At 30.6% G+C, this 26099-nt stretch overlaps 2 protein-coding genes across 2 annotated transcripts in view; one reads left to right on the plus strand and one right to left on the minus strand.

The window, feature by feature from the left end:
• Positions 1-24856, plus strand: part of jv (javelin) — a 65402-nt gene extending 40546 nt beyond the window's left edge. The window contains exons 2-3 of the mRNA XM_085195835.1: positions 19061-19801; positions 20049-24856. Coding sequence (XP_085051961.1) covers positions 19061-19801; positions 20049-24621 — 5314 coding nt within the window. The 3' untranslated portion in view covers positions 24622-24856. The remainder of the gene's footprint in view (positions 1-19060; positions 19802-20048) is intronic.
• MCU (mitochondrial calcium uniporter) overlaps positions 1-26099 on the minus strand; it is a 104748-nt gene that overhangs the window by 76550 nt on the left and 2099 nt on the right. Inside the window, exon 2 of the mRNA XM_085195839.1 lies at positions 24882-24990. Within this exon, the coding sequence (XP_085051965.1) occupies positions 24882-24990 (109 nt within the window). The remainder of the gene's footprint in view (positions 1-24881; positions 24991-26099) is intronic.

Consider the following 26099-nt stretch of genomic DNA (forward strand, 5'->3'; position numbering starts at 1 on the left):
AATTCATGTTTTTAAATATATTTTTATATTAAAACCGTAAATATTTAAACCTACATACAACAATGAAAATGTGTACAGACACAGATTTTTAACTCGTTTACTGATCAATTAATTATGACAACATAAAAAAATATGTTCATTTTTACTATTCTCGTAAGATAATTATAAAATTTGCATTTTTAACTTCATTTTAATTTGTAATATGAATATTTTAATTATACAAGAGTATGTTTGGGTAAAATTTTTACCACTAATGATAAACCAACAGAATTAGCAACACCGCGAGGGTTTAGTAGGAAACAATAAAATGAACTAAAAGAGAAAATCGCGTGCGACATTGTGACCTAACGCGGCTAGAAATTAAAACCACGAGGTGGCCTTAAAGCTGAAGCTCACTCTCGCAAATAGAACTAAATGTAACTTAATTTTCCGCTTTTTTATTCTCTACCAATATTATCAAAGGCTTAACTCAAGACTGCCATACTGACCTTTTGATTAAGGTTTTAGATATATCTTGGTACTTTATTATGTATGGAGGCCAAACAATTACAATTCTTGATATTGGAAAAAATATTTGAATTAATAATTATTCATAAATAAAAATAATATTTTTTCTATAATAGTACATACTTCCTTCCTCCCTTTAATATTATTGTCTTAAAACGTAACCAGAAAATAAATAATTCTAGACATACAAAAAATCTATTAACATTATAAAAATATATTTTTACCTTATGAGAAAAAAAACAATCATCATTGAATATATTGATACCTACGTGACAATATGTACATATAGCAAGTAATTACAAACCGTTGTTATCGAAGGAGATTTATCAATTAATTTAGTGTCCATTGTCTTATTTCTCGCATCAGCGACGACCTTCGCAAAGCTGACAGTCACTTAATCTCATGTAAACAATCAGCTACTAGCTAAGATTTTCCGAGATTTCGCAGATTTGCTCGTCAAACAACATTAGGGTAAAGCTTAACATGCTGTACACTAATACCCGTCTTGTTTAGTATTGTATATTAGTTATCTATATATCTATATCTATATGTGTGATGAATAAAATTTCCATAATAGCACCTACCAAAATGAAACGATAGTAAACAAGAAAAATTATAGATTTTACTGTTAATATTTTTCTAATAAACACGTAGAGTCTATTAAGAAGAGATTATTGCCAAAATACGATTTTTTTATTTTATTTGGCTTTACAATTTCCAAAGTATAAATATATTTAAGTTATTTGTTATTTTAATATAACAATTATATAGTAGATATATAGGTAATATATATTTTTATATCATAAGTGTGGAAAAACACATAAAATATAAAAAATATATATATATGTATTAATATGTAATATTTCACGATCATAAATGATGTTTTAAATCAAGGGAACAGAATTTATATCAACAAAATAACGTCATATAAATTGAGGAAAATGCTTCAAAATTCGAAACATTTTGTCGTAGTAACTTTATCCAATCATTTTAAGTATTTTATCCTGTTGAAAATGGATTTTGTATAATGATTAAAACGTTATACATTATTCAATAGTGCCAGATTTTTTAAGTTCATATTTTAACAATAAAATTGAAAATTGTATGAATGAACGCTGAAAATGTAAATTTTATTTACGCGTAAAATCCTTTGTTTAAAAATCGATAAATTTCAACAAATAAAACATTAAACAGTTCAAAGGCAACGTTTCGAGCTTAACAAACAGAATAACAAACAACTAGAACCCTAATTTCCCTAAAACTTTTCTTGAGGCCCATTCCCTTCTGTAGTTACTGGTTTATTTACCTTTGCAAGTAATTACATTCATAATCTATTTAACTAATTATATGAAAAAACACGCACCGATATATGATATCAATTTTCGCTTGATACCTCCAAGTGATCTCGTGATAAATGGTCTTGACAGACAGACAACAAAGTGATTATAAAGGTTCCGTTTTTACCTTTAGAGGTAAAGAATCCAAATTAACTGGAACTAAAGAACATAGATGTTTAACTAGGTACAGATACATAGTAATATTTCAAAGCTTTATTTCAAGATTTTAGAATAATTACACAAATCTAATTTAATGATAGAGCGCGAAACCCTATAAACAAATTTAATCCGGTCATTAATTTTCATGAAAATTAATAAGGTATTTTTCTGGCCTTACCAACATATTTAATCCCAACCATAACTTTTTATTATACGACGCACTTCAGACTTTACGTTTTACCCCATAATTAAGTAGTCAACCCCCTAAACCCAGTAATAATGCATATCACAAAACCTTACAATATTACGAAGCCTTGGAAATGACTCTCAACACACAATGCCTCCAGAATTCGGCGGAAAGTTGGGAAAGGAGTGTCTTAACACTAGGTTTCCTCTGTCTACCCTGCTGTGTGTGTGCAATTATCAACTAAACAAGCGTTTGTCGTATATAATTTCGACATGTATATCTAATGATGTTGTCATGTCTTTTCGTCCAAGGTGAAAGACTATAACTATTTGCTGTAACGATATATATATGGACGTATTTATATATAGAATTATTTTTGCTATTTCATTGTGGCTACAAAAATATTCATAAGTGTCATAAACAATCGTGAGCCGCGTGACGGAGAGAATGAAAACGTGACTTTCAGTACACAATCATCTTACGTCCGTCCATCTCTTGTCTCTAGCAAACAAAGTCTATTGCTAATCGAATAGTCGGAAACATATTTATTAAATATACAAATATAGAATATATATATAAAATATATAAGAGTCACTCATAAAAATATCAATCTTCTACGTATATTTGAATGAAACTTTTAACTATTACTTCTTACAAATCTTCTATACATGTATAACTTCCCAGAATAGTTATTTTTTACCAAAAATTGTGTAATAATAAATATTGCGAATTTATTGTTAATGGCTACGATCACTACAGGAAAGGATGAACTTGTAAAAGGATGCATATTTTATGATTTCACAAAAAAGTAACCTTTTATTGTACATAAAACTATTATTATAGTAATCGTACAATTAATACAAGCGCATTAAAGATGTTTTTAAAACAAAACGAGAGATGAGTAAAAACTCGATTACTCTAACAATTTATTCATTGCACTATGAAAATTCGTTAGTCCACGCGATATTAAATTATCATTGCAGCATTTCATACAGGTAGCGTATAACCTCAATTACATCTTAATGTTTAATCTAAAGTAGAAATTCGAATTCGATGTACACCTAACTAGGTCCTATATAAAAAGAATTAACAATATCTCTGTAATAGTTTTATTATATTAATATTCTCGTATAATTGGATTAACAAATACGGTCTGTTTAACACTTGACTCGATTGAGCTTATTGGCACAACATCTGCAAATATTCAATATACAATAGTATATTTAGATTTCCACTGACGAAGCGATATTCGCATTCGTCCTTAAGTCTTTCCTTATAGACAACAATATTCTTTAACTTCGATTTAAATTGCAACATTTATTTAAAATAAAACAGTTTTATTTATTAAGCAAATGTCAATAACTACAAATTCTATATTTATTATTAAACAGCGCTACATAAAATAGTAAAATGAATAGCAATCATTGATATCTGGTTATTGAAGCGTGAAAAGTGCCGTTAGTTCCGTCCGCGGCCGCACGGGGCCGGCACGCCAGCGCCGCCGCGCACGTGACGCGTGCGCCCGCGCAGCCTGTCAGACGCGCGACAGCCTCCGCGCACAACGCCGCACGCCGCCCGTAACACTCGACGTCGACGCGTGTGACCAAGTGAAAACAGTTCAATTAAACAAGTGCATGTGTTTCTCATAATGGCTTCGTTTCTAAAGGTAATTTATTTTATGTTATATCCGGCCTTCATCGACGGTCTTGACTTACTCGATAGTAAGATTAATATAATATTTTTATTTTGTTAAATATGGATTTAAGATATATTATTGTATATATGTACTCTTTATAATAATATTTATTATCCTTATTTTGAACTTAGCATAAGATGATGAAATATTAACTTTCTAACCAGGATTATTTTATTAAATTTATAATAGTTTGTTATTATGAAAATAACACGAAATAGAACTTATGATTTTAAACATATTGCATTTTGTATTTATTTACGAATTTCACAAAAATATATTTAAAAAATTCATACGAATTAACACCTCTATCAATATTAAATTTATAAATATATGAAGCACATACTTTTATAATGAATACATAATTTGTATAAATAAAAAGGCTAACAATCGGGATAGAGGGTAAATTGCTAGACGATTTCGCGTGCAGTATCTGAACAATAGATAACAAGCCTTTGTAGGCAGACTCTTTTGTTTCGGCAACCGGCATTAGTTTGCTCTTCTTTGAGTTCAATTGCAAGAGTTCATAACGTGGCAACCTAACGACCCTTCAATATAACTGTATACTAAGGGAAATCTACTAATGAGGTCTTTCGAAAAAAATGTATTTTATTTTGCGAAAAAAAAAAACTTAAATTATTATTTAAAATACTGGAATATGTGGAGTATACAGAACGTAAAATAAAAATTGTCGTATATATATTTTGAAAGCGAATGCTACAAATACTGCAAAACTAATTTATGTATATCGGTTTCAGCGCTATAAACATTTTAAATTTACATAAATTTGGCAAACATGCATTAAGTAAAACAAGTTTATCGACACACACATGTTTCATGAGTTTAAATAATATTTGGCTTTGGTAAAATCTGTTAACAGTTTTTTCTCGAACCCCATTCGGATATCTTATCTCTACTGATAACATAGCATACTCTGCATTTATCACCGGTGTATTTCTCGTGTTATGGGTCAAACTTTCATTTTACAATTTACCGCTGACATCGTTTTCCTCACCTTTGTTAAATGCATAAGTGCGTATAAAAACAGCTTGCGTTTTTCAGATAATAGCCAATTCTTTAATGATTAATAGCTCAAGACATCTCATCTAAACGTTAGCTAGTTTTTATTTCCAACACCGTGAGTAACACTTCCATTTCCTTGATAAGAAGATTAGAAACTTGAGGCGTTCCCACGATAACCAATGTTTACTTACTTCTAGCACTTAAGTATTTAATTGCTTTATCAAAGCTTTATCAATACGAAACGAACCAAAGTAAACAGCCTTAACACATTCTAGTCAATTATGTACTCCACTCGATAATTATCTCGCTGTTATTATAGATCCACTAATGCAATTATGAAAGACGTGTCCTTAACTTCATCTTGAATTTCGTGAGTGACGTCAAGTGTGTGAAGGGTACGTGTTAAGTTAGCAAACAGATATCACAAGCTTATACTATATAGACATACGTGTTTTTCTTCAATATTTCAGAGATTCATATAGAATTAGGTGTTAATATGGTTATAGTAATATGGTTATAGTAACCACGAGGAATGTGGATTCAGCTCCGAATTTGGAGAACAAATACATTTGAATCATTTAAATTTTCTAGCAAACAACAGAGTGTCCCGCACTAATGTATCTCTTCCTGCTATTATAATAAAATAAGCTAATAACAAAAAATTACATAACAATCTTGATACGAATACGTCATAATCAAGATGCAAATCATTCCTTAATAGTTGCTAGGCTCCTACTTTTACTGCCGCATGTTACATACTTTTACCACTCCTGCATACAAATTAAAGTTACAGTCGCTTCTTGTCTAATTAGTTCATTACTGTTCGAGTACCGTGATACCTATTACACGTTGACATTGATAAATAATTACGTTTCTCTGTTTTTTGTCGTTTTCACGAGATTACTCGTTTTCTAATCGCTGTTTAACAATTGTTGTATTTCGCAGAAAAACATTATAATTATTAAATTATAGATTAAGTTTATTTTATTTTATATTTATGTAGCACAAATCTTACTATCGTTATTTTTATTAAAATCTTGATATAAGAATCTTAGAAGATTGTTCTGAAAATGATGTCATGGAACAAGGATAATTATGTTCCTTAATACTTAATGTAAAGAAAACGTGACTTGATCATTTGATCCATTAGCTGTTTACATAGTAATAATATATACTATATGAAAAATATACAATAATATTACAAAAAAAAACCTTCCAAATAATAATAACACAGTTTTTTTTACGAATAGTTTCTCTACAAATACTTTAATTATTTTTCCACCTATGTTAAACATGTTCGACACGAGTCCCACAATCAAAATTCAAATATGCATTTGACAACGTAATCTTATCACACATAATAATCGACGCTGGTCTGTTGGAAACAATGCGACAGGAACCACGGCTTGGAGCCAAAACGCTAATGAGCATTATTAACGTTATAGCCCTTATTAGGGTCGAAATAAAAGCCACTATTGTTTAAACTTACGTCAGAATTAGCAAGTGCGTGCCCTCGTATTTTTTTCCGTAATTACAATATGAAGTCATTTTATTTATTTTTTTTGACATCACGTAATAATTTTAAGACTTTTTATATTACACTAGTATTATGGTTCCGTATAATTAAGCTTTTAATAAGTAATTATAAGAAGAAAACAGGTTTCTGATTCCGATGAATTCTTAATCAATAATAAGATAACTTTTCATGTGATCAAAAGTAAACATTTTAATATGAGGCCAGTGGCACATGGGCACGAGTGCGTGACTGTAAACAAGTTGGGGTTCGATATCCAGTCGAGGAAATGAAATAATTTTTATATTTTCATTTCTTCGCTCTGGAGTCCAGGCAAAGCGCGACGTTGAGTTTTGCCACTCAATTCGCAATGCGTCTACAATTCGGCGGAAAATAAGGAACCCACTGTCTTGACCCTGCGTTCTGTCTAGCCTATTGTGTACCGAATACAGAAGAACGTGACGCAGAAAAAAACAAAATAGAAATGTAGCCAAATAAGGTATATTTTCCTACGCCTGTATTACGATAAGAGTAAAAATGACCTTATTATCCACTTTATATTAAATTGCATAAGTTAATTCACAATAAACACGCGACAATGTCCATTACGTACGGTCCACACTGTACGATTAACAGTCGTTATAAATGTAAGAGATCTAGGTAATGTCCACATTACAAAATTGCTAATCTGCAACATTTGCATAACTAGCGAACTCAAATCGTCAGTTACTCAAACACCACCATTTAAAAAAGTGATACAAAGTATTATATTACAAAAACAGCTTCACGCTGTATCTCGCACACAGCAGGGTAGTCATAGGGAACCTAGTGTTAAGACACTCCGTTCCCCACTATTTAATCATAAAATTATTTAATTATAAGAACATTTAGCAATAGGTTACGTATTTTAACACTATAAAAATATGAAATTCAATCCGTGCAATTGCACATTGTCGAAAAAAAGGTAAAAAGTATAGCGCGTTTACCAATCGTTTTACACTTATATACAATTTTGTAATAGTGCCTTGATTAGTTTTGTAAATAAAAGTTGGTAATGATATCATAGCACGACCTACACTCTTTAAAGCTTTTCTATAAGAAACTGTTATACTAAATTTTCCGTTTACGTACATATACATTAAAATATATTTTATATATTTTCATTTCTTCGCTGTCGTACCAAGGCAAATTTGGCATTAAGTTCCACAACTCAACACACAATGGCTCCAGAATTCGTCAGGAAATGAGAAACGGAGTGTTTAAACATTAGATTCCCTCTGACTACCCAGCTGAGTGCGGGATACAGCGTGAAGCTGATTTTAGATGAAGCCCTACTAAATGACAAAATATACGTGTTTTTCTTCTTGTTCTATACTGATTAGATAGAGCAATGAATCATAAAGGCTTATTCAAATATTTGCTGATACGCTGAAAGCCCGCGCGGACAGACTAGACGTAACAGTGAACGGATAAATAGACCAAGTGGTGTTTCATCGAGCGTTTCCAAATCGTTCACGCATCATTACGTTTCGAGAAGCTTCAGATTTCTTCTCATATTACATATTCAAAATTCAGATTCATAGAAATAGAAAACATATGATTCTATTTGTTTATACTTACATATGAAAAATAACAATATTTTTAATTTAATTTCAATAAAGAATTATATAAGTAATAGTGAAATTATAGTCAAGTGTGTTAACAAGCATAAAAAGTATAAAACTGTAAGGTAAAATAATACTGCACTATACAAACACTGTAAAAAGTAATGTATAAATAAGTATAGATTATATATACAGTCACGCAACATGTAGTGTTAATTTTTATCGTTTAAGTATCGAAATTACTCACATTATGTGACTTAATATAGTTTATTGTTAATTTAACCTAACAAAAACTTTTAAAGTTACTAAGAAATCTGACGAAAATTCTATGTAATGTATTGTAACAGAGGTATAGTAAAAATTGTCTGTATATGTAAGAGGGATGTCTTATATAAATGCTCCAAAAAAAAATATTTGACATATTTAATTTTATTAGTAAAATATTAAAGCATTTACTTTGAACGCTTTTTTAATTTCCTGAAAGAGCACTATATTAACCGTGTACGTTGTAAATCAATTACAGTAAAATTATTACCAAAAATAACCTATTTCAATTTCTTAGACAACATATAATAGTTATTACTAAATTTAAAAAAAAAAACAAATATAAAAAATATATTTATTTAAAGAAATATAAATACATATTTTAATATTATAAAGAAAAACTCTATACAAAACTACTTTCGTTACGTTATTAAAAGATAAGCTTATCGCTTATCTGTGTTCTCAACGTGCGAGTACCGCACTTCGAACGTAACGTGTTATGAGATGAGATAAGAAAGATGAGTGCATCTTTAAACAGACACGATCTTAACATAAAAATCTTTATAAGCAATCTATCAGAGAAGAGGAGATACTTACATTATGCTATTTTTGAAACAATTAAGATAATTTGACATTATTTTTTTCTTTTCATCCCTCATGTAGGCTTAATGTTAAGACGGAGTGTTCTAACACTAAGCGCCCTACTTTCCGCCTTATTCGAGGAATTGGAATATTTAATATTTTCTTTTCTTTGCTTTGCCTCGACACTAGAGCGAAGAAATGAAAAAGTAAATATGTATTTCTTCGAGTGGGAATCGAACCCACAATCTGTTGCGTTAACTTCCACACGTTTGTGTGCCTGCGCCGCAACTGGCTTCAAGGTTTTTTACCAAATAACATATAGTAGCACTCTGTATTTACAGTTTAAATTCACAAAAAATACTTTTTACTTCAATTTTAATTAAACGCGAAACTCAAATAACGTATTGTAATTTAGTTCAATAACCTTCTTACATAATAAAATAACCACACCCTTTCCGATTGGACTTTTTAATTTCGAATGTTTAAAATATATTTTAAAGAGCTCGTTAAATTTTGGCATATGACATATATATGTGTCAAGGATACTTCACGCGGCAAATTATCTCGTAAACCTAACAGGAAAACCACTTAGAGGTCAGGCTCGCAAAATAAGATTCGTTGAAATTACAAGCTTAATATTATGAAATGAGGTAGGTAAAATTTTTCTTCCTAGTTTCTTCCTTCTGGTTTATCTAATAGAATTAAACATATAATAGAATGAATAATATCACTCCGTCCTCCCCAAGTGGTAGTCGAAACTATGACTATCGCGTCTCAATAAAAAATATATAGTTCAAAATTGTAATACAAAACAATTAAATCTATAAATACGATTCGTAATTAAGAGGAAAAAACAAAATACGTGTGTATTTACAATTAAAAACAATAAGAATAACGACACATGATAAAAAAAATAAAGAACAGCTGGTGTCTGGGTCAATGACACAATTGACTTTCGATACGACAGATACGGGCGCGGTTAAAAAACTAACACACTTTCAGCAGTTTACTTATCAATCGCCAACGACTGTTTCAACTAAAACCGAATAGATGAATAAGCTAACCGAATTTGATGCTGTTTTTCTCATTTATAGTTAGTTGTCTTTTGATAAATCATTTAAATTATAATTTATGATGCTGTCATGGTGCAGAGGCACAAGGGTGTGACTGTAACGCGACGGTTGTGGGTTTCGATCCAGACTTGAGGAAATGAATTATTATTAGTTAATATTTTCATTTCTTCGCTCTGGCACCAAGGCAAAAGCCCGGCGTTGAGTTCCGCCATTCAAAATGCAATGTCTGGAAAAATTCGGGAACTTGGGGAACGACATGTCTTAGCACTATCTTTCCTCTGCCTACCCTACTGTGTGCGGGATACAGCGTGAAGATGATTTTTAATTTAGTTGTAAATTAATGATAATTTGTGGATATGCATAATTTCAGTTGGCTACGTATAATATTGATAATAACGCGTTACATTTAAATGTTGGTAAGATTTAAGTTATTAATGACTTGATGATAACTTTCTAGCCGCACTTTAACGAATCGTGTTCCTTATTCATTCGTCATTAATCAATCAATAAAAGTTTTAAAGATGCAAAACATTGCTACGAAATTGAAAAAAGTTTGGAGTCGGTTCCGCTGAAGTCTAATTTATCAAAATCAACCACAGAATAGTTACAGCAAAGTTGCAAACTTTATATATAACATAATTACTTTAAAACTTAACACACATAATTATGAGTAGGTATATAAAAAATCGAGGGTAAGAATAATATATGTCTTTAAATATCTGTTTAATCAGAATTGTTGAAGAATCAAAAAAGTTTTGCCTTTTAAGCCCTGAGCTTAAAAAGCTTTAGTGATAAAAAACAGAACTCCATATTCACATCATTTAAAGCTCTTGGCGTTAAAATTTTCCAAGTTTTGTTACTTTAAATTGCAATTGAATTGATAAATTACAAATAACAGTTTCCTTAATTTGAGTTTCACTCGTCAATGTGAAAACACCATCTAAGCAAATAGATGAGAAATAAAGTACGTAGTGACCAATCCCTTTACACCTTATAATATAGGAAATTCAAAAGTAATTGCAATATTTTTTTTTTACAAAAAGCCAAATATCTGTTTCCAATATAATTTTAAAATGAAAAGAAAGTTCTTTTTCGCCCAACAAAAGTGCACTGTAATATTATACAGTAATATATTTGTAATAAAAGCGAACATGACGGGAAGCTAAAGGCGAACGTAGCAATATAATATGCAGGTACGCTCGAGTCTCGAGCTAAAGAAAGCGGTCTCCGCTCACGTAGCGTCGAATTTAGTGCTCAATAAAAATGTTGAACTGTTCAGTTTTCTCCGTTCAGCCTCTATAAGACATATTGACCATATTGACCTCTTTCCGCGATGTGGTTCAACGGAGGGTTTGGTGATGTTTATTAATATTATATGTAAGGAATTTATTAATTAACAAATTTCGAAATTATGTAACTTGTCTGTATCTGAAGGTAATAATTTATTAACGTTTAAAAATAGCTAATTAATAATACAGATTATATGTCTAAATAACAGAAACGGGTTTCTCTCCGGGAAATGTCTTGTTTTTTATGTATTATTTCCGTGTGTAGCCACATCTTAAGATTCTCTCTGTCTACAGTGAAAAATATGATATGATAAGAAAATGCGTAAAAATGTAAAAATGATTAATTTGTATATTTTTTATTTGGTAAGAATACATGAGTAACTTTATGTGGCATATGAATTTACTGGGTCTATTTGTCTTCAAGAAATAATATTTACATTTAATATTAACTATTTATATTGTAAAAATTATTATGTTCTGAATAGCAACATCTAGAAATGAATTTAGCTAACAAATGTCTTATAAATTGCGATTGACGTCAAGTAGCGTGACAATCGATGATATTGATGAACTCGCAAAGACCTTGTGCAAACCACGGTGATGCTAAATACTAGAAAACCATCATAAAACTTTCAGTACAAAAGTAGCTCATGTCTCGACATGCCCAGTATATTAGCAAGGTCATGTTAACTTGTAATGGAAAATTTATTACATAAAATCTAATATTGTCAATCAATCTTTAATATGCCCCAGTTAGCTGAGGTCGGCGTCGTATATAAATTATTACATTATGGATTATTATTAATAAAAAATTTTGTTACAATTTAAACATATTAATTTGTTGAAGCTGATTATTTAAAGAATCTAATTTAATTGATGAAATTCAAAAGAGCCTTCTGCAAGTGTCGACTATGAGCTTAAATCTGATGGAGAGAATATAAAGTGTAGTCTAAATGTATGTAAAATATATAAAATAGACAAAAACAGTAATATATAAATAAAGTAATATATATCAATACTCTTATTACTAGCTTCTTCATGACTATTGCAAAACTCAACAGATAAGTAAACAAAAGTCTTCGCAAGTTTATTAAGTCTTACTGTACAACACCATCTAAACACATCTAATCTATAACATTTAACTTCGTTTTTGTGAATACAAGCTTATATAACAAATAATTAGGTTCCGCAATTCATTTGTATTGAAAAATAAAAAAAAACAACAATAACAAAAAACCACAACAATCTCAATTTGTTTACCATTTAAAATTTGTTGTGACCTTAGCACACTTGTGAATTTGTCCGATCAATTCAATAAATAATCGTTGATGCGGGCGATTAAATTTGACGGTCCGTCTGTATCACGTGCCCTTTAGTGGAAGGCTGTGTTTTATCAATGTAGAGTATGCCGGTTCATGTCGTTTCTATATAATATAATCGTTATCAAAAATTCATTAACATTGAATATGTACAAACTTCCGTACAATACAATTAAAAAATATTATATAATAAGGGTGTGATTGTAAAAGCGACTACTTGTGGGTTCGATCTCCACTCGAATAAATGAAATATTTATTTAAATTTGTTTTCATTTCTTCGCTTTTGCGTTGAGGCAAAAACGTGAAGTTTATTTAATTAATTCTTTTTAATTATTATCATTACTATTATGTGCAAAAAATACCGATATCTTTTCCTTCCTTTAGCATTAAAAAATAACATTACTAATAAATTGCGGAAGACGTGCACTGGTTTTCAAAAGACATTCAATAGCAGCTAATGGTAGAGCGATCAACTCATTTCTTTCTCGTAGAGAGTTGAAATTAAAAGCTTGCGTGTTGTTTTATTTTAGAAATTTTAATCAATTTCGATTTTGTTTATCTAGTTGTAATTAAGAATAAAATCATCAAGTTATAATAAGATAAGTAGTTTAGTAAATTTAGTTTAGTATAGGATAATTATTCTAAAATATTTAGAAAACGACACATAATAGTTATTGCCCAAAATTCAATCTGCAACATGGTAATTATAGCCTTAATCTATATTACAACAAAAATTATTAAAAGTCTGCTACTCTAACGTAATTTGTATATATTTTTATGAGATAGACGATGTAAAAATCACCAAGTGTGACGATACCTGTGTATATTAAAGTCATAATGAAAGTTTACGTCATACAGTGCTTGAGATAACAATGGTAAGTAAAATTGTTTTCTAATTTGTCTATTTGACTGTTGATATTATTATCTTATCTATGACGCTTTTATGACGCTGTTGAGAAGAGTCTGTACGCGATGGTTTTGAGTTCACCTTTCATATGGTGAAAAATGCATATTGAAAAAGTTATGTATTTCACCTTGATCGGGCAAAAGGGGGATCCTATAACTTACCTACCCTTAAAGTAAACCAAAAATGCAGAACTGAGTATAGGCATTTTCACAAAGCGTTTAGACTATTATTACATTACTAATAAAATTGAGTTTAATAATAATAAGATTGATATTAGCGTTATCTAAAGTTCCATACATTAGTGACAACCTGGGATAAATCGACAGCTGATAATTAAAATCCAATTAGACCAGTTCAAAGCTCTGCTGTAAATGTTCCAATTTAGGCTTAAAACTTGTTATTAAAGCTGAACTCAATAACGTCGAAAGGAGGTGAAGGTGGCGCTTACTATATTATATTATATTACATATGTGTTTATGTATACCAATAAATGCCTCATGTTGACGAAACTTATTAAGCTTTAACAAAATAATCTTTAACAAACAAGATAAGCAATGAAACGTATGTAATGAATTTAGTAATAATATTTTTTTTCTTTTTATATTCAGCTTTACGCTGTATCTTGCATATAGAAGGGTGGGAACAGGGAACGAATATAGTGTTACGAGCATAGAATATTCTTTTCTCCACTTCCCGCCGAATTTTCGAGGCATTGTGTGTTGAGTGGCGGAACTCTTTGTTTTTTTTGCGAGATCGAGAAAATGAATATCTTAAAAATTTAATATCCTCGAGTGGAAATACAACCCTAAACCGTTGCGTTTTTACAGCCACTCGCTTGTGCCACTGTGATACGACGGCCATATTTATTTTTATATTTAAAAGAAATAATTAATTATAATTTTTTGATGAATTTATATTAAGTCTTTGGATAAATAAATTGATATATTTATAAAAATTATCTTTTTAACGAAATTTAACCTTATATTTAATAAATGACCTGAGTGTTAAAAATAATATTTTTACGAAACACTTCGAACGTGCATTAAGTGCGAAATCTATATAAGTTTCATCATTAAATATTATTATATCCACATGTTACACAAACATCGAGATATTATGTTAAAAACGTATTTCTGTCCATTCAAAGTAATGACTTCTTTAAGAATAATTGTGAAATACAAGTATAGCATAGAGTTAATTTATTTTCATATTTTAAATTTCTTAACATCTTATCGTAATTAGGATAAAGATTTAATTGAATATTATACATTTTCTAATAATTTTAAATTATATAAATTTAAATTTAAAATATATATAAGTACGTATATTTAGACATCTATATTTATATATTATAATAAATAAGAATAACATATAATCATTCATTAATAGCTGCATCGTCAAATAGTTTTCAATCATAAACTACCGTTTATTTTGCAAGCAATATATAAGATTTAATAGTCCGCGCCGTCTTGTGATGTTCTCGACGTTTTCCAGCGTCTTTCACTTTCGCACATAAAAATAGTATAACTACGTGTAAACACGCCTAACGTATACCGACAACATTTACACAATCCTGGAAGTAAATAAAAAAATAAGATATAGGTATAACATTATTAAATATTTATGATATTAATAAATATGATTAATTATATACTTATTAATAATTTAAGTTAAATAATCAGTACATTTTATAAAATCGCTAGTTGATTAGGTCAAGGTTAGTTTTATAGTATTTTTACGCTTCATTTGAATATTGTGTTAAAAGTGAAACATTTACTAATTTGTCATAGTAATTAATTTTCTTTTCCATTATAATAGCCATAGGTATATAGCTCGTAATCATTGTTTTCGAGTCATAAAATAAAACGTTATGTATGTATTTAGATAAAAATATAAATAATTTTCTTATTATTTTGCTAATAAAATTCATAAATAAGTAAAAAATACATTAACTGACAATGAATTTACATGATTGTCTTGTTTTATTTTCATATGTTATTTCAAATAATTAAAATTTTCTAAATAGAATTTATAGTATAAACATTTTTATTTTAGACATTATAGCAGCTGGACGTTGAAGACTGGAAGCTGAAGTTTCCCTTCCAACTTGAAAATTTATCCTTTGATGGCTCAGATTAGTAAAGTCTAGAATCTAGACGTTCTTAGACAAACTATCGAAGTCTTTGACAGCTGCAGTGGTTGAAAGTTTGAGATAGCATAATAATTCAAAATAAAATTAATAAAGAAATGGATGAAATAATGATCAAAGAGATTCATTCTGTTTTCAGAAGTCCCTATTTGTAAAATTTTGTTGAGTCGGTAATTTTTTCTGTAAATAAATATATGTATTCGCTCTAAATAGTTCAGTTATAACTTATAACGAAATAATTAAAATATTGATTTTTTTTAAAACATTTGATGTTTACTGTAACGTTTAGAATTTTATCTTAAAAGTTGTTTGCGCAAAAAAAGTAAATTAATACTTCGATGTTTTTTTATATAAATTAATCTTAAAAACAAACCATTGTTTAAAACTATAAATACAATCAATAAGGAAAACACAATTAAAATTAATAATAAATCAGGATAAGTATTTCCTATTTGAATATCCTATTAATATACGAAAGATAGAGAAATTTAATTAACTATAATAATAGTTATTAGAACTCATGAATAAGGCGTCCGTTACCTCATTAGGTGAGTATTAAAAGTTTAAATCATATTCATTATCGGTGGATGATGTGTGTAATTGAATGAAATGCGGCGTGAACATGACAAGTAGACTGTCACGAAAGAAAGGCGGCCACTCGGATGCTGCTAAAAAAGATAATATGTAACGTGCAAACCTGTAGACGTCTGTCTGTCAATTACAGTTATTACTGTTAATTTGAGGACAACTTATCCCTGATTTATATAAATTTATAATAGGTATATTGTTTTAAAAGTTACAACGCAAAACTATCGTGTCCAGGTCAAGACGACGCTATATTGGCGTCATGTCAATATAAGTTAAATAATCGTACCCTGATATTACTTATTTTCAAAAAGATTGTTTTCTAGTAAATCCACAATGAATATGAAAATGCAACGTTTACCTCGTTGTCGGCAATTATAGAATACAAACAGGTACTTGAGAACCGTTTGTAGAACAACGTCAGACATACTTACACTAAAATACCTAATAGTTGCGTATTTTCGTACAGTGAAAATGTTTTGTTTATATATATATTTTTTAGCTTCACTTCAGTTCTACAGGTACGTACAGTAGCAGGGTAGGTAGAGGGAACCTGGGGACCCAGTGTTAAGACACTACGATCCCACTTCCGTTTTCCATTTTCTCGCTGAATAGATTTTCTCTATTATCAATGGATCAAAATAGTCCTTATTTTTAGATAAAATTTCGTAAATATATTAATTTCATTTTATATTGCCTGAATTGTCTTCTTTATATATTTTCATGAAAAGAAAAAAATAACCGACAAGAAGTAACTATACCAAATTTACATAATTCGACGCCGGAAAGCGATTATTGCGATTTGGCTAGCGATTTTACCTTTTTCCTTTTTGGATGTACACTTACTAAAATTGCAAGTCCTACTACATATTCGTTACATTTAAATTGTGTTTATTAAAATATCATTAAAATAACATATTTGTAGCTACACAATTTCTTAGACCAAGAACCAAAAGGCTTATCTTCTCAGAAATTCTAAGTTTCTAACATAATCAAATCCAACCGAAATGACAGCCGGTATAATAACAGTTTGTTATCTGGGCGTTCACAAAATGTTTACCCAAGTGACTTTTATTTGTCCGCGCCAGAAATAAGACATGATCCATACGTAACTATTTCCACGCTCTAAAATTAAAACTACGACAAATCGCCACAGAATTTTATCTCTTCACCTTCTGGTTGAGTTGACATGAAATTGAAGAAGAATCTTAATATATATAAATTCTTAATTTTAATATAATTAATACTTATAGATCAAATTAATTACTAGTTAGTCTCTGAGTGACTACTGCACACCTAAAACTACTGGACGCAGAAGTCTGAATTTTGGTATGTAAATTCCTTGGGTAATTCAGTAGAGCCCTGGCAAAGGTGTTTGGAATGTAGAAGGGAAACGGAATAAAATAGGACATTACATTTTTTTGTCCAAGGAAAGATTTTAAACAATGCTTTTATTAAACATACCTATAGATGCCGTCGTGGCGCAGCGGCACAAGGGTGTGACTGTAACGCGACGGTTGTGGGTGCGATTCCCAAAAAGCGAAATATTTTTTTACGTTTATATTTCAATGTCTTCGCACTGGTGTCGAGACAGAGCGCGGCGTTGAGTTATGCCACTCAACACGCAATGCCCCCATAATTTGGCAGAAAGTTGGGTACGGAGTGTCTTAACACTAGGTTCCCCCTGCCTACCCGGCTGTGTGCGGGATACAGCGTGAAGCTGATTTACTAAACATATAGCACGTATTGACTATATCGTTACAGTCATTGCGCTGCACAACTAATCTTATTTACTATAATATTTATTCATTTATTAAAGTGTCTTGTTTATCCAGAAATTTGTGTATTTATATGTTAGTTTACAATCAAAATTGTAGTAAAGATATTGCCTCATTTCATTTCTTCCATTAAGCCAAATTGTATGTGTTATAATTGTATGTGAGTATGGTGTCTGCGGATAGGTAATGCAATGAATATTTATGTGAAATATTCTTACCAAAGCCATGAACTCGCTTTCCGCATCCCCTTTGTCTCTTTAATATTAAATGACAATTTTCCATGAAAAAACCTTTTTCGGGTTCAAAAACATGTACACATGTAAAAACATGTATCGGATGGTTGTGGAGAATTCTTTTCGTATAAACGTGTTTAAATTAATAATTATGTCCCGTAGGCAGAGAACATATTTAACATTTAAAATACTCTTCTCCGCTTTCTACTCAAATTAAAGACTGCGTGTTGATTGGCAGAACTCAACGCCGCCAGTTTCTCTTATCAGAGCATGGGAACGGAAACAATTTTCATAAGTAAATACGGTTCCCACAATTATCGCGTATACAGTCAATGATGTCTCCTTGCGTTGTTGGTTATGATTATTATGATTAAGTTATAGATAAACAATTTACATAACATATATAATATACATGTATCAGCATACGTACTTGTAATAAAATATATGTATATGTATGTACAATCATTAGGGGCAAAGCGCCGATCTTGGCAGAGACTCAAATGTTTAGACTACTTTAAAACTCATTTAGTGCTCCTTCACTTATTTTTTATGTACATTATATCTAGTAATTGTATGTTTCATTAAAACTAAAAGAAAAGAAAGTACTGTATTGCATTAAAACTAATGTAGAAAATTTTGCTCACAAAAAATAATCCACATATAACGGCCCCGTAGATGTTCTCGCTAGAGTAAATAATACGTTAAACGAATATGATGTCAATGTCCACTGCGTACTGGCTTGTTGCCAGTACATGTATGTACATTGTATAATACTACTTTTAGGTACTACGATCCTATTTAATATTGGTATAGTATTATTAATAAAAATGTTTTAAAATATTTTCTTCTCTGTTGCAGACACTCGGTGGACTCGGTCGCGTCGTATTCTAGTCAGAATCACGTAGACCGCATAAGGACACAAAATTTCTCAGCGGCTTCTTGTCAAGACGATTGTGACTTTGGATCTATCAAGACAAGTCTTTTCCGAAGGTCATCTTCAAATTTAGAATATCCTATCAAACGGCCAGAAAGCGTAACTTCTACTAGTTCCACACGAAGCCGCCTTCGAGATCTCGTCGAAAGGAAAACCAGTCAAGAGGATAAACCCGCAGCAAACACCGTCGCTGATATACAGTATTTTGAAAATCCTACAGAAACACTAGAATTTGATAAACCACGAAATACTCTTGATATAAAAAGAAATTCAGAAGAACGTCCTAAAAAGAAGAAATCTAAATATAAAGATAGTGAAAATAAAAATAAAAAACAGGAGAAATATCAGAGTAAACTCGCAGAATACTACAAGGTACCCGTTCAGCTTCCGCAGGACGAATTTTATCAACACTTAACACGATCTAAGGCAGCAGACGAATTTTTACAAAATCGGTTTTCAAACTCCGATACAGAATTTAGTGGTAGCTACGGACGTCTATGTAAGCATAAAGAAACTGAAGGATCTAATTTACGTCGAAGCCGAAGTCTGGCCGTGATAAGAGAGGAAACTTTTACTGATCTGCAAATACAAAATCACCCTAAAACAAAGAGGTCGCAGTTAATCCCGCGCGCTCGTTTATTTGACAAACCTTGTTTTAGAGACAGGTATGATTACTTATTTTTTCATAATGTAGTAGACAGAATAGAACCTAACATATTCAATTAAGTACATGAAACTTCAGGAACAAATATATACCATAATGTTAATAATGAAATATATACCATAATTACAACAAAATAAAAAAAAAATACATATGTGAATTTAATTTGGACATTTTGCAAATGCTTAACACATATTAGGTTACATAAATAAAATATTATTAATAATATTACTGTTTTTAATTATTTTCAGGTTAACCGGGCGGACAAAATATCAGACAAAAGAAGAAGTATTAGAAGGAATTTATATAGACAGCACAGTATCTTGCTTTGCAGACATAAATAGACAAACTGCAGAAGAGGAATTGCCCCCAAATCTACCAAACAATACAGAAAGCAACATAACCCATGAAGACGCAGTTTCAAGAAATGAAAGTCGCAATTCGAAATCAATAGGTGGAAGTTGGCCAAATTTGAATGAAGATACCAAACATATAAATCTTTCTGAGGATAGTATTGGACACTCTCATAACCCAAGTGAAATCGATAGCTTAGATTCTAATTACGTAAGAAAACATTACAATTTCGAAGCACATTTAAAAAATTACAATAATAGCTCGCCCGAAACCGAAAGATCAATAACTTCGCAAAATAACTCCAAAGAATTATATATCACAACAGACGACCACGATAGTGAAAACGAAATCGAAGATCGTCCAAAATCTTTAGTGCACAGTTGTACTTCTATTCGCGACGAACAAACTAAGCATTCTAATAACGAAACAGCGACGTATGATGAAATTTCAAACAAAAGTAATGAAAACGAAAAACCTATCATAAATGTAAATTCAACCAGTGATAATACTGATAAACTGAGTAAAGATTGCGATATTCAATCTGTTATATCTGAAAACGACGAAACTATATCTAGTCCAACTGACAGCATAACTTCATATATATCCATTTCAATTGCTTCATCGGACAAGTCTCACAAATTAGAATATTTAGCAAATTCATTAGCAGAAAAAATTGATGAATATTGTGATTCACAATTTCAAGAAAATAATTCAGTTAAATCAAACATTCTTATAAGTGACAAAAAGGGTATTGAACCAGAGCCAGTTTATACACCTATTCATAAAAAAACTACTTTTGCTGATATTAAAAGAGACTCTTCTAATAATAAAACCAAATTCACTAAAGAGGTTTCTCCTAATACCGTTATACAATCTAAAGAATATTACGTAAGTAATACACTTTTAGGGTGTAATGATTACAGTAAAGACAGTTACTGCACTTCAACAAAGAATATTACGACTGAACCTTTTGTAGCAACTTTTGTAGAGAATCAATATTATTCTTTACCAGATATAAACATAAGTAAATGCTTACGAAAATCTGAGCGAATAGATGCTCAGTTAAGAAAAGAAGATCCTGAAGACATACCCTGTGAAAACACATACGAAGTTGCGCAAACACACTTTCGAGAAATATTATCTGCCAAAAGCAATGAAAATTATGGCCATTTGAATAAAATAAACATAAAATTGGATAGTAATTGTAACGATATAAGCAACAGTTACCAACCAGAAATACCTGAACCACAACTTATACAAAATTTTTCTAAACTTGAAGACGATTTGAAATCTATAATTACTATAGAAAGCTCTAACGCTGATGAATGTCAATCTAACATTTATCACTTAGATCATCACCAAAACGAAAGAGAAATAAATGAAATAGAAGGTACTATTAGAAATAATAAAATTATCACGAAATCAGAAAGCTTGAAACTTGCATCTAAAATAATACTAAAGCCAGAAGTAAAAATATTAAAATCTTTTTCAAATGATAACATCAACAAATCAGTAAAAGATAAAAAAACAAAGTGTGGAATAAAGAAGCACTACTCGCTTCGTCAACGTAATCCTTCTGACGATGAAATTTTCCGCCTTCCCAGTCCTACGTCTGTTGAAAATAAAGTAAATAAACCTCTTCAAAGGCCTACTAGAAATTTGTCATTTAGCGAACAAATAAAAAACCATTCACTTCTTTCAAGAGTGCAATCGTTTAAAACATCTGCTGAATCTAATATTGCGATAATACCTCTTAGCGGTCATCAAACTATAGTAATAGATCCACAGCTAGATCAACAGCTGTTGGATTGTAATAAAAAAATAGTTCCTAAATGCGAAGAAACAAATACTGATCACGATAGTAAATCAAAATTGAAACCTGAACTTCCAAAAACAGCACATATTCCGGACAAAGAAGAAGAGATTGACAGAAATACAGAGATAAAAAATATCACAAAAGAGCCTTTCATAACTATAAAACTAAAAAAAGTAGTAAAGAAAACTATACCCAAACTCAACACAGTACATTGTGACGCTGGCACATTTTGTCAACAGTTACTTCGACCACCCCCGAGACTTATTATAAAAGACGGTAAAGATTATTCGAAAAATACCTTTGAGTTTGAAAAGGCTGACATCATGACTCGACCTCAGATTTTGCAAGTCATAGATTCCAAAACTAAACGCCAAAATACATTAAGCAATTATGCTGATAAATCTAAGTTAGCATCAAGTAACCAAAAATTTGACCAAAATCTAGATGCAAAAGATATTAAACCTGAAACAAATACGGTGAAAGAAAAACTTAACAATGCTATTAAGACCGATATGGAATATCAAGAAAAAATCAACTCAGTCAAAACCTATTGGTCAAAGCTAATTGATAAATCGCCTGAAAATTGTAATAACCGAGAAGATATAGATAAAAATGAAATTATAGACAACAGCAAAATCATTTGTGAAGAACAAGATATTAAAGAAGAAATCAAGAACATCGATAATGTTTCGGAAGTTTCAGTCAATAGTATAATTAAAACTTTAGAAAATGTAAAAATTGTAGATAGCATTAAAAAAATAACTCAAAAGAAGCTAAACCTATGGAAAGATGAAACTGAAAAAGTTAAAAGTGATTCAGAAATAGAAGAACCGCCAGTTGAAAAGATTATCAAAGAAAATACTAGTACTATATACGATAATCCGAGACCTGAAAAACAAATAAAGAAAGTTGAATTAGAACTTTGTAGGGACACACCTGAAATTGAAATAGTAGAATTAAGCAGTGATGACAATAAAAATCAGAAAACTCAAGCCACACTCATAAAAGCTAAAGGATTTGACAAAGGTTGTGACGATTTCGATCATGTGAGATATAAAGTAATGAAATCGGAACTATTCAAAAACAGTATGATAGCTAATTACCGTAAGGAGGCCCAATTTGATGGGTTGTTACAGTATCTTCAGGATTACAGTTTTCAAGAATTACTTGTTAATAACAATATTGTCATTATTGAACCAGTAAGAACGAAAGTGGAACCAGCTCCTAGAAAAAACACTAACACTGATACGTGTAAAATACCACCGGCATTGTTAAAGAAAAATGAGTATTCTTCTCATGTGGATAAATCAAAAAATGCGATACGGAGACACTTTTTTTACCACCCCATAAGAGTAAATAAAGAAATTATTGAAGAAGAGCTACCTAATCCAGACACCGTTAAAAAGGTTCGTAATTTATTTGAAGATACATTAAAAATGAAAAGTCCAATGACTCATGATCCGCCACTATTAGAAGAAAATACTGGTCTAACACAACGGGCGACATCGTATAGAAATTTAAGTGAAGAAACAAAAAGCAGTAAAGGCAGTAGTAGGAAAAAAAATACCAGACAGTTGACAATAGACACAAACTTTGGTAATAAAAAATGGGATAACGCTAGTCTATCGAGCGGAGTGTCCAGCGGCGATTTAAGTTCTAACAATGAATACGAAACAGATGGTTTGAGTCCATATTCCCATAAAACTCTTAAAGATAATGTTTATAGTTCTAGTGACGAGTACCTTTGTGATTCAGCAAGTCAAGATTTTTGCTGTGAAAGTCAATACGTAAGTCCAGATATTCTTAAGAAGATAAGAGAATGTGGTACTTCTGTAACTTACTATGGTGGAAAGGTCGTGAATTCTAAAACCAGCTCTGCAGTGAGTCCTATGACTAAGGCCATAATGGAAGAGATTAAAAGCTTACAAAAGAACTGCAGCAGAGATTGTTACTCATGCCAAACAAAATGTAAGGGAGAAAAGTGTTCTTGTTTAGTTGCTAATAAACATCAACAAATGTTAACAGAGACTGAAACTTTTGCCGAATTTGGGAATAACCAAAGTCAGGATAAAAGTAAACGTATGGAAGGTTTTCCAGGTTTTAAGTTTAAACTTGTGAAATCTAATAGCTGTAGCAGTCGACTAGAGTTAACAGGAACAGATGAAGCTAAAAATCTTAGATATAAATTTAGAAAACAAAATTCTAAAGAAGATCCTCCATTATTATATGATGATGAAAACTCAGTAAAAAATAAAATATGTCGTTTAGAAAGTTACAATAAAGGAATTGTCAAAACCCCCTTTCAACAAAATGAATGTGAAATTGTAAATTTTAAGACAAGTATGACAATAGAAAATCACCAGTTAGAAGGAAAAAATGACTCGCTAATAACGCACGATGCAAACAGCTCAAATGAGCTTGATGAAAAATCTACAAATAAACCAAACAACTTAATAGAACAAGATAAAGAGCTCGATCAAACAAATAAACAAGCCAATGAAAATATTACTTTCGAGAAAAAATTCTACTATGTCAACGATAATTCCGAACAAAGTAAAATTACTACTGGAAAATTTGGAGAAATGGTGTTTGAAGAATTTGAAGTTTTAGAAACTTGTTTTGATAGCTTAAATAGCAATAGGTCTTTAAAATAGGAGTAATTTCATAGAAAGCCAAAAAGTTTCGCCTTCTTGCAATCTGTGACTACATATTTAAAAATGTTATTAAATTATTATCTGTACATTAACTAAGTCGCATATATGTGTATCTACTAGTATTAAACATTATGTGTAATGTAGTTAACAGTAATTTTTGAATATAAATTATAATTATTTATAGTCTTGGTGATGGTCTCTTAATCTTTATATTAAATATGATAAATTATATATACATTTTCTTTTAATTTATCTCTTACCGTCAGACTTATCAGATTCAAGTTTTGTAGGTGTAGCTTTGGATCCATACACACATACGCTTGTGAAGAATGATCGACGTGAAGGCCGCCACCGACGACACCACGATTCCTGTTTAAAGTAAACCACATTTATATATGTGTCGAAAAAAACATATGTTAATTATTATCTGTTTAATAATTTGTAAATTATATACCTAATCAATATGTTTTGTTATATTCTAGGCAAAATAATTGATTTTATGTGTACCATTTTAAAAAATCCCATTCGCAAAAAATCTCATTCATTCCCCTGCACATTCGGTATTTTATAGAATGCCTAGGCAACGTATAAAATAAATGATATTTCATACCTTACCTACACTTTTTAGGTATTTTATACATTGCCTAGGTGTTATAAAATAACGAATTATACAGATTGCCGGTAACATAATATATACAGATAGTAGGTATAGGAATCATCCCTTATATGTATCGGCGCATCCCTTATATGACGTAACTACCCTGCTGTACTGTTAGCGACGTCACGTATTTAAATATGATAATGTAACGAGACAATAGAAAAAAAAACTTTAAAAATATTTAATATTAGTCCTTAATAAAAATGTATGTACTATAATATAATAAAGCGGAAGAGTTTGTTTGTTTGTTTGTTTGTTTGAACGCTAAGATCTCTGGATCTACTGGATCGATTTACTTTGTTTTTGTTTTGTATGAAAGCTGCATTCTTCAGAAGTGCTATAGGCTATATAACATTACATTACACATATATACTAATAAATTAAAATACTTTCTAATTTGACATGCAATTTATTCTGCCATGTTAATAACAACCGTCGTCGCTACGCGACCGCGTTCCTTACCGCGTCATTTTGATATTCATCCTTATGAAAATAAATATAATAGTCACTTTTAGCATTTCATCTAGATTGAAATTATATTTCTATAGAAATTATATTCTTATATTTCATGCAGGCGTAGCCGCGTCCGGGTCCGCTAGTATAAATATATCACTCTAGACTAGAATCCTCATAATTTTCCCTTTCTTTTGTGTTATGTTAATAATGAATAGTTCTATTATGCAGAGGCCAGTCGTGGCGCAGGGGCACTAAGTGTGACGGTAAGCTCGACTGATAGTGGGTTCAATCCAGTGATAAATTTTTTATCTTGTTCTTTTAATGCTTGCTGTTTAAACCAAGCAAGGGATGCACCGCGTTACAA

Source organism: Heliconius melpomene, chromosome 13 (assembly GCF_056956725.1).
Source record: "Heliconius melpomene rosina isolate 202511_hmr_F chromosome 13, ASM5695672v1, whole genome shotgun sequence".
Classification (NCBI taxonomy): domain Eukaryota; kingdom Metazoa; phylum Arthropoda; class Insecta; order Lepidoptera; family Nymphalidae; genus Heliconius; species Heliconius melpomene.